At 34.0% G+C, this 15,071-nt stretch overlaps 1 protein-coding gene across 7 annotated transcripts in view; it reads right to left on the bottom strand.

Annotated features, from left to right (window-relative positions):
• Window positions 1-15,071, bottom strand: part of CRPPA (CDP-L-ribitol pyrophosphorylase A) — a 104,417-nt gene that overhangs the window by 66,656 nt on the left and 22,690 nt on the right. For 6 of the 7 annotated variants that reach the window (XR_014943026.1, XM_015853852.3, XM_015853856.2 and 3 more), the window contains exons 3-5: window positions 13,864-14,013; window positions 3,768-3,872; window positions 1,732-1,777 (exon numbers count right to left, since the gene is read on the bottom strand). Coding sequence is in view for 6 of the 7 variants with exons in the window: in XM_015853852.3 (XP_015709338.2) it covers window positions 1,732-1,777; window positions 3,768-3,872; window positions 13,864-14,013 (301 nt within the window). In the remaining variant the exon portion in view is untranslated. Of the gene's footprint in view, window positions 1-1,731; window positions 1,778-3,767; window positions 3,873-10,550; window positions 13,209-13,863; window positions 14,014-15,071 lie in introns of those variants that run through there. The other variant, XM_085538536.1, reaches the window with a different exon arrangement.

The raw sequence follows: 15,071 nt of genomic DNA, 5'->3' as shown, positions 1-15,071 counted from the left end.
AGTTGACTTATTACTTGCATCATTTTATGCTGACATGATTAGCTTCAACAGGCTTGAATAACAAAAAGCACAATTCTTGATAAATATTTTCAAATACTATAATCAAACAGTAAGTTCAAGCAACTGCACCAGACTCTAATTTCCTTGCTAATAACCTATATAGGTAAAAAATTTAAGAATATAGATAATATTTCAAATTTTAAAAATATTTGTACTGCAAATGCATGTATAAAGTATCTGAGTAGGAATTAACTGAGAATTATCATACAGGTATAGACAAATCAGTATACTGCTAGATAAAATAAACTGGATGCTGCTGGTAAAAATAGGGTCTTCATATTTCACTACTATTCTAGCTTAGTACTGACTACAAAAGCTTATGATTTAACTGAAGTTAAGTCAGTGGAACAAATCAGGTCATTAGTTAGTTATGGACAAGCATATTGACTTGTGGAATGGGACCTATATTTAGACTGGAAAAAAAAGAAGTCTTTTTTTAACATAATTACTTTTGCAATTGTCAAAGACTGGAAGCTTCCCTATGTTCCACTGAACCATTATTAAAGTATCACTTCTAATTCCCATTCACCAATGAGATAAAAATCATTTCTTGACTCTATATCATACTACACCACAAAATTTCTGTTTTCCACATTGATTTGTCCTATTAACTGTTTTTTTCTTGCAACTAATTTCGCTTATGTCACAGGCATAGTAACAGTATGCAAGCTTTCAAAATTTATAATCAAGCTGAACTGTTTTATCAAGGGAAGATCAATTAAAATTAAGTGAAAACTACTACACAGTATTCCAAGAGCACACTGATTCAGAACATTAAATCATGCTTTGATAATCACTAAGTCAAGCCAAGAACTTCTATATTTTATTTGCAAAAATCTCTTGCTGGCAGAAATAATTCTGATTGGATAATATTTGTAAATATCTAATACCATCTGTAGATATATTAAAAAAAAAGGAGGGAGATAAATTGCAGAAACAGCATATTTTGAGAATATTTTCTATTATAAGTCAGATCACATCCCCATTTTCAAAGCTTCCCATAAGTCAAAAATACTGCTTGGAAAATATTAAGTAATTTATCTAACACAATAAGAGCTGATGATCTGAACAGGCTGGAATTCTGGGCTGAGGCCAATGGGATGAAGTTCAACAAGAACAAATGCCAGGTCCTGCACTTTGGCCACAACAACCCCAGGCGATACTACAGGCTCAAGGCAGACTGACTGGAAGAGTCTGTGAAAGAAACGGATCTGGGTGTGTTGATCAGTGCTCAGCTAAACATGAGACAGCAGCGTGCTCAGGTAGCCAAGAAGACCAATGGTATCTTGGTTTTTATGAGAAATTGTGTTATGAGCAGGAATAGTAACTTTCCTTCTGTACTCAGCTCAGGGAGGTTGCACCTCAAGTACTGCACTCAGTTTTGGGCCAGATGTTTCTTGGTCCACTACTTAGAAATATGAAATATATTCAGAATTGAATTAGAACTAGAAAACAAATATTTATTGCTTATAAGGTCTTCCCAAATTAATCTCTATTTCCTGCGTACGTAGCTTTTTCCAAGATTCTCTGTTCTAATAGTAAATAATAAAGGTCAAAAATGCATAATATAAAATATCCCAGAAAACTAGTTAAAACAAGCTGCATAGGCACATTTTGCTCATCATAAAACAATAGACCCAGGAATATGCAGCCATAAGGACAAATACATACCCTTAATAATTGATTCAGCTGCATACAGATCCCGCTTATAGGTCACCTAAAGGACAGATAAACCTCATTAGATTTAACACAGCAGGAAGGAATGCAAAACCAATAAAACAATGCCTTGAAGGCAATTCTTTACATTTGAAATACCAAATGTAAAGAAATGATATAGTCAATCTCTTAATTATGATAAAATATCACTGGCAAGTCATGAGAACAAAAGTTGCAGAAACTATTGGAGACCTGAATTTTTTTTTTTTAAATACTCAGATCTGCTTAGAAATCATTTCAAAATACACCTACTTTTAACCCTTTAAAGAATCATTAAACTATTACATTGCACCAATTTTCATACATTCTTCATAATTCCTTAAAAATCTGTATTTCTAATCTGCAATTTCACCATGAAATAGATTCATTTTGAAAGGACTTGTGAAGATTAGAAAGCAGCCAGGTAGAAGCCTAGTTATTTCTCTTACTGACATAGGCAAATTTTTCAATACTGTAACATCACTACTACTAACGAGAGTCTTGTTTCTCGATTCCATATCCACGGCTGACACAAGGCATTTTTGCCCACAATAAAAGCTTGCTAGCTACTGTTAACCATACAGCACTTTGTAAGTCTCTGCCTTCCTAGAACAATTCTACTGGTGTGGTCTAAGGTTTGGTGCTTTTTAAATGTGTGTGGGTTTTTGTGTTTGGCTGCAATGAAATGCATGTCTTTTGCTTCCATGAGTTTACCAAATAATTCTTACTTTTCATACTGTTTCTGATCAATTACCTTTTTACTTGTACCTCTATAAACTTTGTGTCCCTTGCAAACTTCATTGCTAAAAATCAGCATTAGAGAGTACAACAGCTTCTGCATGTGGTGAAAATTATCTTTTCAAAAATATCAGTTATTTAATTTGTAATCTATTTAATGACTAGAACAGTTATAATAATCTTTTTTCTTTTCTTTTTTTTTTTTTTTTTTAAATTAAGATGCCACGTAGCAGAAGTGAAACTGCTGCCAAGCAAATACTACACCAATGCTAACATCTTATCAACCAAGACTATTATCTGATAAAACAGGCTTGGAACCCATTTCACAATATAAATACATTCCACATTGGTTATATTAATTACATTTGTCCACTAACTCTTTGATAATCAAATTCTGCCCATAGTAGCGTACTCCTTATACTGCTGATCAACATCAAATTTATATACTTCTAAGCACTCTGGTACTACATTTTCATGTGAAAACATTAATTTTCATTTAGTCCACTCAAACATCCAGCATTTCAAGACATTTTTAATGCAGTTGTAATACAGAAAATCACTGTATCAAATATTAACACAAATAACTCACCAGTGCAGAATATGAAAACAACACCTGTTTATTCATGAAAGGCAGAATAGTCTTCATTAATAAACACCTCTCAACTATTTTGTATTACAAACAACCTATTGTATCTATCTACTAAAGGTATTCTATTATATGGAATCCATTGATATATGCTATATTTGAAAATGTGAAAGACCAGCCACATTCCAAACAGCCATACACAGCTGTCATAACACAAAATAAAGAGCATTTCAATCAGTTCAGCTTTGAGAATCAGCAGATTACAACCAGAGAACCATGTTTATATTTCTTATTACCTGGTTTTGCACTGAATGTTGCAAAGTTTGAGAATCTCCATTCATCTGACCTTAATCAATGCTCTGATGTTTTTAAATTGGTTTCTGTAATCCAAGACAGTAAGAATGCTACCAGTCTGCATGAAGAATGCTTATCAATGGATAACACATGAGGAGCCTTTACTTTCACCAGCTTTTGAAAGTATAAGTTTTATTTCCTTGAATATGTACAAAAAGAAAACTGACCTTTTAATTGACAGAGAACATTCCTTTATTTTCAAAATTCTGAAATTTGGGAGAAAAAAGCATTTCATACACATTTGCATTTTCACAGTTATAGGAAATCTACTTAAAATGTTGACTTTATTAATTTCAGAAATTTATAACAAAACAGAAATGTTTGCACTTCTTACCTTCCAGAGGTCAGCCGTCCCTTCAACAAGTTTAGCGTTTGTTTTACAGTATTTCAGAGCCAGATGCAAACATTCTGTTCCATAATCCAGATCATAGTCTGTACACTGTTATAATTAAAAAGAACATTTTATTAGTCTTAAAGAAATTGTGCTTTTAAGCAATAGAAATAATAAAACATTTTTCTCAGCAGTCCAGTGCATTTATCAGATCCTTCTCAGTCTTCTTTCCCCAGGCTGAATAGATAGGCCCAGGTTACTCAGCCTTTCCTCACATGAGAGATGCTCCAGGCCCTTTAAGTAGTGCTACCTTTTCCAGATTATTTATGAATGAGATGAACGACACAGGGCCCAGTTCAACTTCTCAAAAATTCAGTGGCTATTTCTTGCTATGGAACTTGGCCAGGCACACTATCTTGTTTCTTATCTTAACAAACCATTTACTCAAATGAATCCTTCTCTGTTCCTCCACGTACATTCAGCTTCATTATTGAGCCCTTGGTAAAACATCTTAATACATAAGCACCATCCATAATTCAGAGTGTCCTCAAGGATTCAAAGTCATTAAGAATGAAACAGTAATAAGTGAGTTAAAGAAGATTAAAATAAGAGTGCAACAAATACTATATATATATATGTATATGTATATATTTAATTTGCTCTATATGTTTAATAAAAATGCAAGACAAAAAAAACAACAGAACAACTTAGTTTCTGTTCTTGTTTTTAAGTACCAGTGAAATTCAAGGAATTAACCAACATTGTACATCTAGATTTTATCACTATTATTTAGAGAAGTCTTAGAAAACTCCTAGTTGTCAGTTCTGTATTATTTAAATTAGTAATCCCTGACATTTTAGATCACTGGCATGACTGCAATCAAATGAGGATCCTTTTATACAATACATTTTGAAAGAAAAGTGATTAACTGTTATAATCCTCTATTGGGGTTTATAAGAGATTTCAGTACCAAATAAAGATTATAATTAAAAAAAAAAACCAAAAAAAAAAACCCAAAAAAAAAAACATGAAGTGATTTTGAAAAGGAAATTTATTTTAGAACACTGACAGAAAAAGTGCAACAAAAAGAAGATTTCTAAATTATGCAGAAATTATTTATATTCTTTAAATACTCAAGGGTTTTTTTCCCATGTACTTTTTTTATTTATAAGAAAAATTTTAAAGTCCTTTGCCTTATAATTGAAGAAATTTTCAGAAAAACTGTTTATCTTTGAAACAAATTAGTGTTAATTAAAATTAAGTTATATTTTAACATTATATTAATTACCACGACTAGACTAAGCAATTCCAACTTATTAGCAAAGTATTAATTACACATAATTAGTTGGGAGTGGAAAATTTCCATAAATAAGATTAAGCATCGTGAGGATATTGCTGACTTCAAGGAATGAAATCCCACATAAAGCAAAGTAATAATTAAAACATATTTCACTAACACTTGTACATCGTGACATTTAGCACTCTAATTAACAGTAATATACTCTCCTGCAAGCTAATGTACTGATGTCAGAGGAGAACAATGAAGTACAACTATCAACTCAAGACCAGCTTAATTTCTATTTTATCCATATGTTTGTTTTCCACACATGAAACTTGAAAGTTTCTATATTGCTCTAAGAAATTCAGGGACTGAATTTATGCATTGCCAGGGAGTGTCTATACTGAAGAATGGTAGAATACCTAAGACGAACATTTTTACTGACTCAGGCGTGCAAAAAATTAACAACCTAAATCTTCTGTATTTATTTCATTTACATCCAGAGCTAACTTATAGTGCAGTCACCTCTGAAAATACTACTAGTCCTAAACTGTCATTTTAACTGAATAACCTTTTAACTAAGATACAGTGCAGTTAACCATACTTGCCATGTACACACAGCTTTGTGAAACAGTGGACAGTTTAAGCTTCAGAACACAAATTTGAAATGGTGAAAACAGCTAGAAATATTGGCACAAAACATACACAAAGGAAAAAATAAAACAACCATTCACTGAGCTCTGCAAATGACACAGAAGGAAACATGTTTAAAAATGCTTTTGATCTGTTGAATATTCAAAGGCATTCTAATAGGTAGTTTGGGGAACAGACTTTTTGTGGGTGCTTTTTTTCCATGGGAGGATGTTTGAATAAAGTGCTACACAGGGACTGAAATCCAGATTTCCACATTACATCAATTTTTCTTACCTCCACTCCTCAAATCGGTTCCAAAATATTCTGATAAATCGTATGACTTCCTAAGAAGGAAGCTACACTGTGTGCTGATCATAAAAGATGGAAGAAAAAAGAGCAGCAATGTAGGCAGTACCTCCCTGGGACACACTGAAGGTCCACAAACTAACTTGTTTTTAATATGAGACTTTGTTACAATCATAAAAAAGCAGTATTTACAATAAAAATGTATTTAACTGTTTAAATTATAATTATTTTACTGAGTACTTAATTGATGAAAGACTTTGGATACATGAGATCTGACAACCATAAAGCAGAACTAAAACAGATGTAATACAGTTTATCATTACAGCCTTGACATTTTCTTATGATTTCATTATTCTTGAATTATTATATGCTTACAAAATAAGGAACAAAATTAATAATCTTCATGTATTAACAGAAAGGACATCTTCAGACTTGCTCCTATACATACATGCCTTTAAAGTGTGTACAAAATTAGCCTTACTTCTGTAAGCAGTGGCTGGATCATTTTTGTTACATTTTCGCTTTTCAACAGCAGCTGGTGTCCCTACACTTCATTATAGATTGACTGCTACTCAACATCAAGCTCATTTTGCTAAGTTTACTCAACATCAAGCTCATTTTAGTAAGTTTACTCGTTGAATCTGAATTGATGTTTCTTTTTTGATCACACTTGCTATGTTCATTACCATAGAATTCAGAAATTGTTGAATTTAAAAAGCCAACTTCATTTACTATACACAAGAACTAAACAAGAATGGAAGGAGCAAACATAAGTAAACAGGTGAATAAGAAAAAAGTGTAATACAGCTGAGTTGCAATAAGTTCATCCATGAAACATTTTCTACTGATGTTAATTATTAGAATTGCTGCTCCACACATCCAGAAGAATCAGTGGTTCATAGTGACAAGAAAAACAATACAGTAATATATAGCAGTACAAAATTATGCAAGCCTGTTTTAGTATAGATCTGTAACCTACATCCCAGTACTCGACACTGCAGTAACTGCAAGCACCATCTCCAAACACATGATTTCCAAAGTGAAATTGTGCACAAGGGCACTAGCTGAAATACATCTGTAGTGATAGCAGTCAGGATGGTAGGCATGACAGTATCTAGCTGTGCACTCCAGGGGTTGGTGCTGGGTCTGGTCTTGTTCAACATCTTCAGTGAACATGATGAGGGGATGGTGTCCACCTCAGCATGTTTGCTGATGATACAAAGCTGGGAGGAATGGCTGACACACCAGAAGGCTGTGCTGCCTTGCAATGAGACCTGGACAGGCTGGAGAGTTGGGCGGAGAGGATCCAGATGATGTTTAGATGTAGAGTTACAGATTATTTAGGTTACTCTAAGAAAATGTAAAGACATGATGATTCACAGTCTCACAACTAAGGAATTTTTAAATCGATACCAAACTCTAAAATTAAATAATCAACAACAGAATTTGATCAGGCTTAAAAACCAAAGTGAGTCAAACTCCAACTAAAGTGCATCCTTTATTATTAAATAACTGTAAAAGAGAAGAAAATTCACTCTTAAAATAATTTACTTAGAGAATCACATCTTGAAGTTATGCATGATAATAAATAGTCCATTTCCTTGCCTTTGGATACACTAAATTGTTAGTAGCTGAGATGAAAAGTTCTAACACCACTACATTGTATTCTTCTTAGCTCTCTGAAGAGTAGATCACAACTCAGATGGGTGGTCTTCTGTCTGCTGGATACAGCAACTCTCATTCAAAATTCAGCATTTTCTGAGTCTGTACCAAATGGATGATTCTTATGGACACAGTATATTTATCAGGATAAATTAGTTCCACTAAAATTTTGTATTAAAACTATATATATATATAATATCAATTTTCATCAAGACCTAAATGGAACAGAACTGAGATACTACTAATGTTCAAGGGGTCTTTTGCTTAAACTGCAAACTGAAAAACTTAGAGATATTCTCCGTCTTTACAGTATTACACAGCTAATTAAAATCTATATTATTATATCATCAAAGAAATGAATTTTAACAATCTGAAATAATCCATGCTACTTCAGCCAAGTACACTGACTGGGAACAATCAAGTAGGTGACTTAAAATTAAAAGTATAATTTTCTATTGCATTTTATAGGCAGATAGAAGAATGATATCTTTACGACTCCATATGAAGAAGGGATCTGGCTTACAGTACTGTGCTCATACAATTAACAAAGGTAGCAGATTACTATTGTTTGTTTTACCTAGCTCCTCTAAATCACATATCACATTCTGCTTCAGTATTTCAATATACAGCTGATGGGAAGGAAGAAAACCTTTAGACAGAAACTGAAACATGGAAGTAGAAAAAAAGCAACAATATAATGATACACGCTATATATTTAGAAGACCTGAACATAAACGTAGCTTAGCAATGTAGGTGAGCAAAGTTGAAGAATGAGGTAAACTTAACTTCACAACAAAGCACACTTAAAGATGTCTGGCTTTTTTAGGAAAAGATAAAGGCCAAGACACCGTTCTTTAGAGGTTATAATAGAATCTACATATCTTACCTACATGTTGCCATTTGTTAAACATAATCATGATCTATTTTTCAGTGTCAATATGCTACAAAAGCAAAACGCTTCTAACCTACATACTGGTAAAGAGATTTCAGATTTCACATCAGGAAAAGATTTATAAATCTTTTTTCCTCTGAGTGGTCAACAACTTCAACACCTTGGTAAACACAAAGTTTACTATCTGCTCAATGTTAAGAAAGTTCTGATGCCCTGAAGATTCAAGTATCTAAAGTCTCCGGAGAGAGATGTGATTTGTTTTGTTTATTACTATTATTTTATTTATTTTCCTAATTTAACGATTTCAGTGTCCGACTGAAATGGCTAAATTCTGCCTCACATGCATTTTGACCTCTTAGTCCTTCTGCTGAGTCTGACCCATTCTCTCAGAGTTACCAAGGCTTTAGTTAACAATTTGTCTGCTACTGTTCATTTAATCGTGTGTTGCTTCTGGCAATGTTAATTTGAATGACACTGATTTCTTTAACAAATAATGAACCCACAGGAAAATCCCCAAATCAGTCTAGACATTTTGCCTCGAAGGACTCGCCTGACCTATGCCAAAATATTACTAAACTGCTACAGCTGACTCCACTTCCCCGCTTCAGAGGATGCAGAAATGTTTCACACATGTTGGAAGAAGAATTCCAGTAATCCTGCACTCTTTCAAAAAGCACTTGAGAAGTTTACAGAATCCTCATGGAATACACTCCCTGTTATTTACATACAGAGAAGACAATGCTTTGAGCAAGTACTTCTACAATGGGCCTAACAATAGCCAACTTTGTTTCTTATTCTGACAAAATGCTCCTTGAACATTCTCAGAAGTTTGTTAGACAAGAAAAATCTGGGGATTTCATGACTTCTGGAAAAAAAAAAATGAGGTCTTTTAGTTCTACTAAGAATCTGTGACATTTTGCAGAACATTTCTTACCATCTCAGTCCCATCTTGAAACGATTTGTTGGGAGTGGAAGAACATCTGCCTCCCAGAATTTAGCATCAAAGTATTTCCATGCTTGTCCCTGACACATTATTATTTTGTATCTTGACATTACTATGCTTATACTTTGCAGCTCTCTCCTATGCGGGCAGATGCTATAACCCTTCATAAGCATGTGTGACTGCTTATTATCCAAGAAGTGGGTAAAGCTGGCTACAAATTAATGCAGCATCATCCCCAAAAAAGTACTATACTCTACCTAGTCTCTGCAGAATTTAGGTAGAAACTCTAATGTTTGCAGCTTTCTTGTGGTACGTTTTGTAAGGTACTTTAGGTAAGCAAAGAAAAATCACTTAATACCCTGAAGTTTAGCCTCTTTAAATGAATATTCCCGTTTCTCTTCTTTTTTATTATTACTGCTTCACTGCCTTGACTAGCTGGATATAAAGTTTATAATCTACAGGTCTATTATTAATAGATTAATAAACTAACTACACTTGCCCATCACTGATGCTGACAGTTCTCTAACAATATATCATCCTCCCCAGGCTTTTGGTAACATCTCCAATACAGAAGCTATTCAGAGTCCTCTATGTACCCATCTTTTGCTTCCATTTTCAATTGTTCCTCTGCCAGATCAGGAAATTGTTCCTCCCACCTTCCTAACACTGGCAAGAAGCATTGTGATTTCTTAAAAACGTCAGCTACTCTGTATCATGGCTGCTTTCATACATTAATGGGACATGACATAACAAGATGTTTTGTATTAAAGACAAAGGATACCTGTGCATTCCACAATATGTCAGAAATAGGTATTAGAGAAATCACTCTTAGCCCACGCTGTCTAAAGTAAAAAGAGGTTGTCTACCAGACTTCCTGATACTCTAATTCCTCATATGATACTGCTCCAGGGAAACACTTGACTTCTAGGAAGACTTCCCCCCCACCCTCCTCCTCTTTCCAGGCTTACAAGATTCAACTCTGCATTGACTCATATTTGATATAAAAAGATGAACTGAAACATGAAACTACATTAAGCAAAAAACAAAAAACAAAAAGTCTGGCCTTAGGAATTTAGCCTTTATTTGCTTTATTTGGAAAATAGTACTTAAACTATACAAGTTTCACTAGTTATTAGGGACTTGCTTATTTTTTTATTCAGAATACCTTAACTAATTCTCTGCTAATATTCACTGAAGGTTAGCAATAAAGTTCATTACATCTTACAAGAAAGAAGAAATCACAAATTAAGTTATACCAGAACTAGGACCACACGGCACAGGAAGTTTATCCCCTTAATATATATATATGGCCTTTTACCCAACATCGTGGGCAAAAGCCCTGATTAAGGTAAAGCATCATATTACTGCCTGCGTGATATCACACACATTATAAGTAAAGTTTTTACTCCTCCAGCGATTCTTTGCATCTGACATTTGTCCACCTTTTGCCAACCACACATTATACCAAATAAAAACCTACATAACCTTAAGAGGTAGTGCCATACTTCATAAGGATATGAGCTGAAGAAGCACATACACGATAAATAACATCATAAGCATAAGTAATTCATTGATTTCTCTCTTCAGAACCATTTCAGTGTCAAAATCTAAAGTCTTATTACAATGCAGAAGCATCAGAAGACTTTGCTGTACCAGAAGTAAACAGCTGCTTTTCCATGATTCATGTAACCAACAGAACAGAAACTTGCAACAGAAAGTGTTAGGCAGCATTAAATAAAACAGTAGTTGCCTGCATCTGCCAAAATCCCATTAAATCTATTAAGTTATTATATCTAAGTGCTCAATCTAATGACACAAAAGTCACAGTAATGAGACTTTTTAAGATCAAGATGCCATTTTAGCTCCACTGTTTATTATGGGATCTCCTCAGTTTCAATACTGGCTTTAAACATTTTTTAGTGCACCACCTACATATCAGACATGAAGAAGGCACATTTTAATAACCTCTTTAATCAGGTAAGAAATGGAAAAAATATTCTAAAGTTGTGATTTTTAATTTAAGAAAGATAAGAACATACAAAAGTAAAAAGATATACCAGTCTGCTCTGCTCAGATCTGTGCCAAACAAGAAAATCAAAAGGACTGTAAACGGGCAGCCTGTAAGGATGAGAGAACTAACATTTAATTGAATGTTGTAACTTAGTGGTTAAGACTCCCAGAGATCTTAAATTAATGAAAAAAGAACAAATCTGGAAGCAAATTCTCAAAATTGACTTATTCATACCAGATGATGTATTTAAATAGAAAGCATTTAATTTGTATTCCATATCACCCTCAATGCAATGTTACTCGAAGCAAAAATTCAGATGGATGTCTTTCTAAGAAATGCATGTTTGCTGCATGCTTGCCCCGCTGCTGTTGCATAAAGAGTACAACTGCATAAAATGCATGGGATCGTGGTCACAATTTAAATGAGCCAAACAATTATTCCATTCCCAGCTTTGTGAGGGACTTCCAATAAGGACAGCAATACTTTACTTTTTATTCATCTACGCGACACTTGCCTAATTTACTATGTTGTTGTAGGAACTAATTATGGATATACTAACATCTATGAAGCACCATAAGCTGCACCCATTCTTATAAAAATCTGTCCTATAGTAGCTTTACTAAGTTCTTAAGGACAGTGATTATCTTTTTTTTATTTGTTAGTAGCAGAACAATAGAGTTTAATCCTTGACTTGGACAGCTAGGCACCATTGAAACATAAATAATTAGCAAACAATATGAGTTGAGAGGTTTAGCAAAGTGTTATCCTTCGCAGAGCTCCAAGGCACAGAGCATTTTAATGACCAGAATTTAGCCAATGCAAAGGGAACCGGGGACAAGGAACCATAGCCTTGGTTACTTGCTAATAACTTTGGTGGCTTGTCCTTAAAAGAACAGGGATACAAAAAAGACAACTGATGGAATGAATGTGTGAGAAGACAGCACTGTTCAGAGGAGCATAGGGACTGCAAATACAGTTGCCTTTTGAGTAAGGCATTGAGAAGCAAAAGCTTCTTATGTTTTTGCCAGCTCTACTGTATCTGTGAGCTAAGAGCAAACACAGTAGGAGAAAACAGAGGAGATTTTTTTTTTTAATTGAGAAAACATGAACAAGAAAGAAATCGTTGCATAACCAGCATTCACTGTTGCCTCCTGATATGTGTTCTATTTATGTATAACACTGCTTGCTACTTTCAAGCTGGAGACTTTCATTTAGAAGCCATGTACCTCAAGAATATCTCCCTGCCTCACATTAGAAGCAAAATGGCTGGAGGTAGTCCAATAATTTGAGTAGTTCTTCATCTTGGACAACACTCCACCTTCAGCTCCTAAGAATAGCTTCAGGTGTCACAAACAGGGTACGACACGGAAGTTCTGCCAATATTTTAAAGTATTTTTCATTGCTTGTCCATGCATTCATTCTATTCTTGGTGACTTCAAAGCTGTGTACTTTCTGAAGGTGACTATCAATAATTTGGTCATGTTTACTCTAAAAATGAAAGACTGATGGGAACCATAACTGTCAGCATTAGCAGAGTGAAAAATAATTCCTTCCAAGAGACAAATGAAGAAATGCTCTGCTTCCAGTCAATCTGCAAAATACCTGGAGGACAGGCAATTTCCACAAGGTGATGAATGAAAAGGAAGTAGAATGCTGAGACGAAAGCCTGGAGTGTTTCCAGTAAACTGTGAATACAAGGTGTGGCAAATGAAAGCACTCTTCAGGAGGAATAAAGGCAAAAAAAAAAAAAAAAAAAAAAAAAAAAGCCAGGGTTTATTATATTACCCACAACATTTTTCTTAAATGAAGATGAAGTTAACACACCATATTAGAAAAATAATGAATAATTACAAGACACAATGTAAAATATTATTTTCACTAATTTAACTATGTGCAATGTGGTCATTTATTATAATATAAGCAATACAAAGCTCTTCAAACACCTGGATATACAAAGGTAATATTATCCAAAACATTTTAAAATAGCTTGGATATTATCATATTCTTACATAATGCCATCACTACAGTCCACATGCAAAAATCTATTTGAAACTCTTTCAACAAAACATAACCCAACTTTAAGCATATTAGTCACCTCATTTAAGTAATCAATTAAATGTGCAACAAAAATTGAATCGGTCTTTCAAGTAGTTCAGAGCCCTCGCATACCACCTTGTATTTGTCAGTTTGATACTGCAAAACACTTAAATATATAAGAATGATAAAGCACTGTCATCAAAATACCACAGAGTAACAATACAAATACAATTTGATGTGATCCAAAATAGATGCTGAATCAATAATTCTGATTGTTTTGTTTTTAAACACTAAAATAAAGATAAAATAGTCTAATAAGAAAACTCAAAATCTTACCTGTTGGTATGCTTGATAGATTACGTCAAACAAGAAAGCCTGAGGCATTTCACTTGCTCTGTACCTGGCACGTTCCAATGAGTGGTCTAAGCATCCATCTGCAGCAGAGGCAATAACAGTAGAAACCAGAGGACGAATTGCTCCTGCTGCCTATGGTACAACACACAAAGAAAACTAACTGTTAACACTAATGTATATCAGATCATCTCTGTCAAAGGAAAAAAAAAATAATTAGAGTTTTAAAGAATGTTTTCTACTTATTCATGTTTCTCATAATATGTAAGTCATACTATTTATTCTTTAAGAGATGTTTCATATCAGTACAGCGATGGAGGACCATGTTAAGTACATAATGAGGGCCAATGTAGAAACGCACACAAAAAAAAAACTATACATCCTTCATAAACATCTGTTGTAAGCATGTGTATATCTAAGATGTCCTTTTTTTCAGACCTACTTCTAAAAAGGTATCAGGTGGTTTCTGTGAGCATGCACCTAATCTGATTCAGATTCAAGACAGCAGGAGACACACATGGAAGGCCTGAACAATCCACAACACCTATTGCTTTAACAGCTTTCAATTTGGCCAAACTGCTCAGAAATAGGCTACAAGAAAAAATTCAAAAGATTGAGCTTGTTCCTCCACATTGAATTAATTCTGAGTAATCACACTTACCAGCAAAGCCACTGAGAACATGGCATAATCAGAAAGAATTCAACATCCAGCAGCACTGTGCCTCAAACTAGACACTGAAGGTTTATATTTCAGTTTTGGACTTGCTTAGATTTGAAACCAACTAAACTTACTCCATCAGTGTTTTTATCAACATATAATACTAAAGATCCCTGGTATTTCTGAAACAGAGTTCTTGCAGCAGTTTTGGAAGATGCTGAAACCAAATATATATATATATATATACACTTCATCAGTCACTTAAGCAACCGGAACAAGAGATATCCATACAATTTGTTCAATAAGAGAAAGATACAAGGGCAGAGCACTGCTTATCAAGACACAGGAAGAAAAGGATGCTTTCCAACAATGCCAAGCACTGACAACAGTGTGTTTATTATCTATTTTGAAGAATAACTTTAAAAATAAATGATGTTGTTCCAAAATATTTCAAATTACCAAGCATCTTCAACCAGTATACATAGAAAATGACATTGAATTCAGGTTGAATTCTGGCACTTCACTACAACCGCAG

This window comes from Coturnix japonica, chromosome 2, assembly GCF_054131305.1.
Source record: "Coturnix japonica strain WE chromosome 2, WE-NBRP24, whole genome shotgun sequence".
Taxonomy (NCBI): Eukaryota; Metazoa; Chordata; class Aves; order Galliformes; family Phasianidae; genus Coturnix; species Coturnix japonica.
This window is presented reverse-complemented; position numbering and strand designations above follow the sequence as displayed.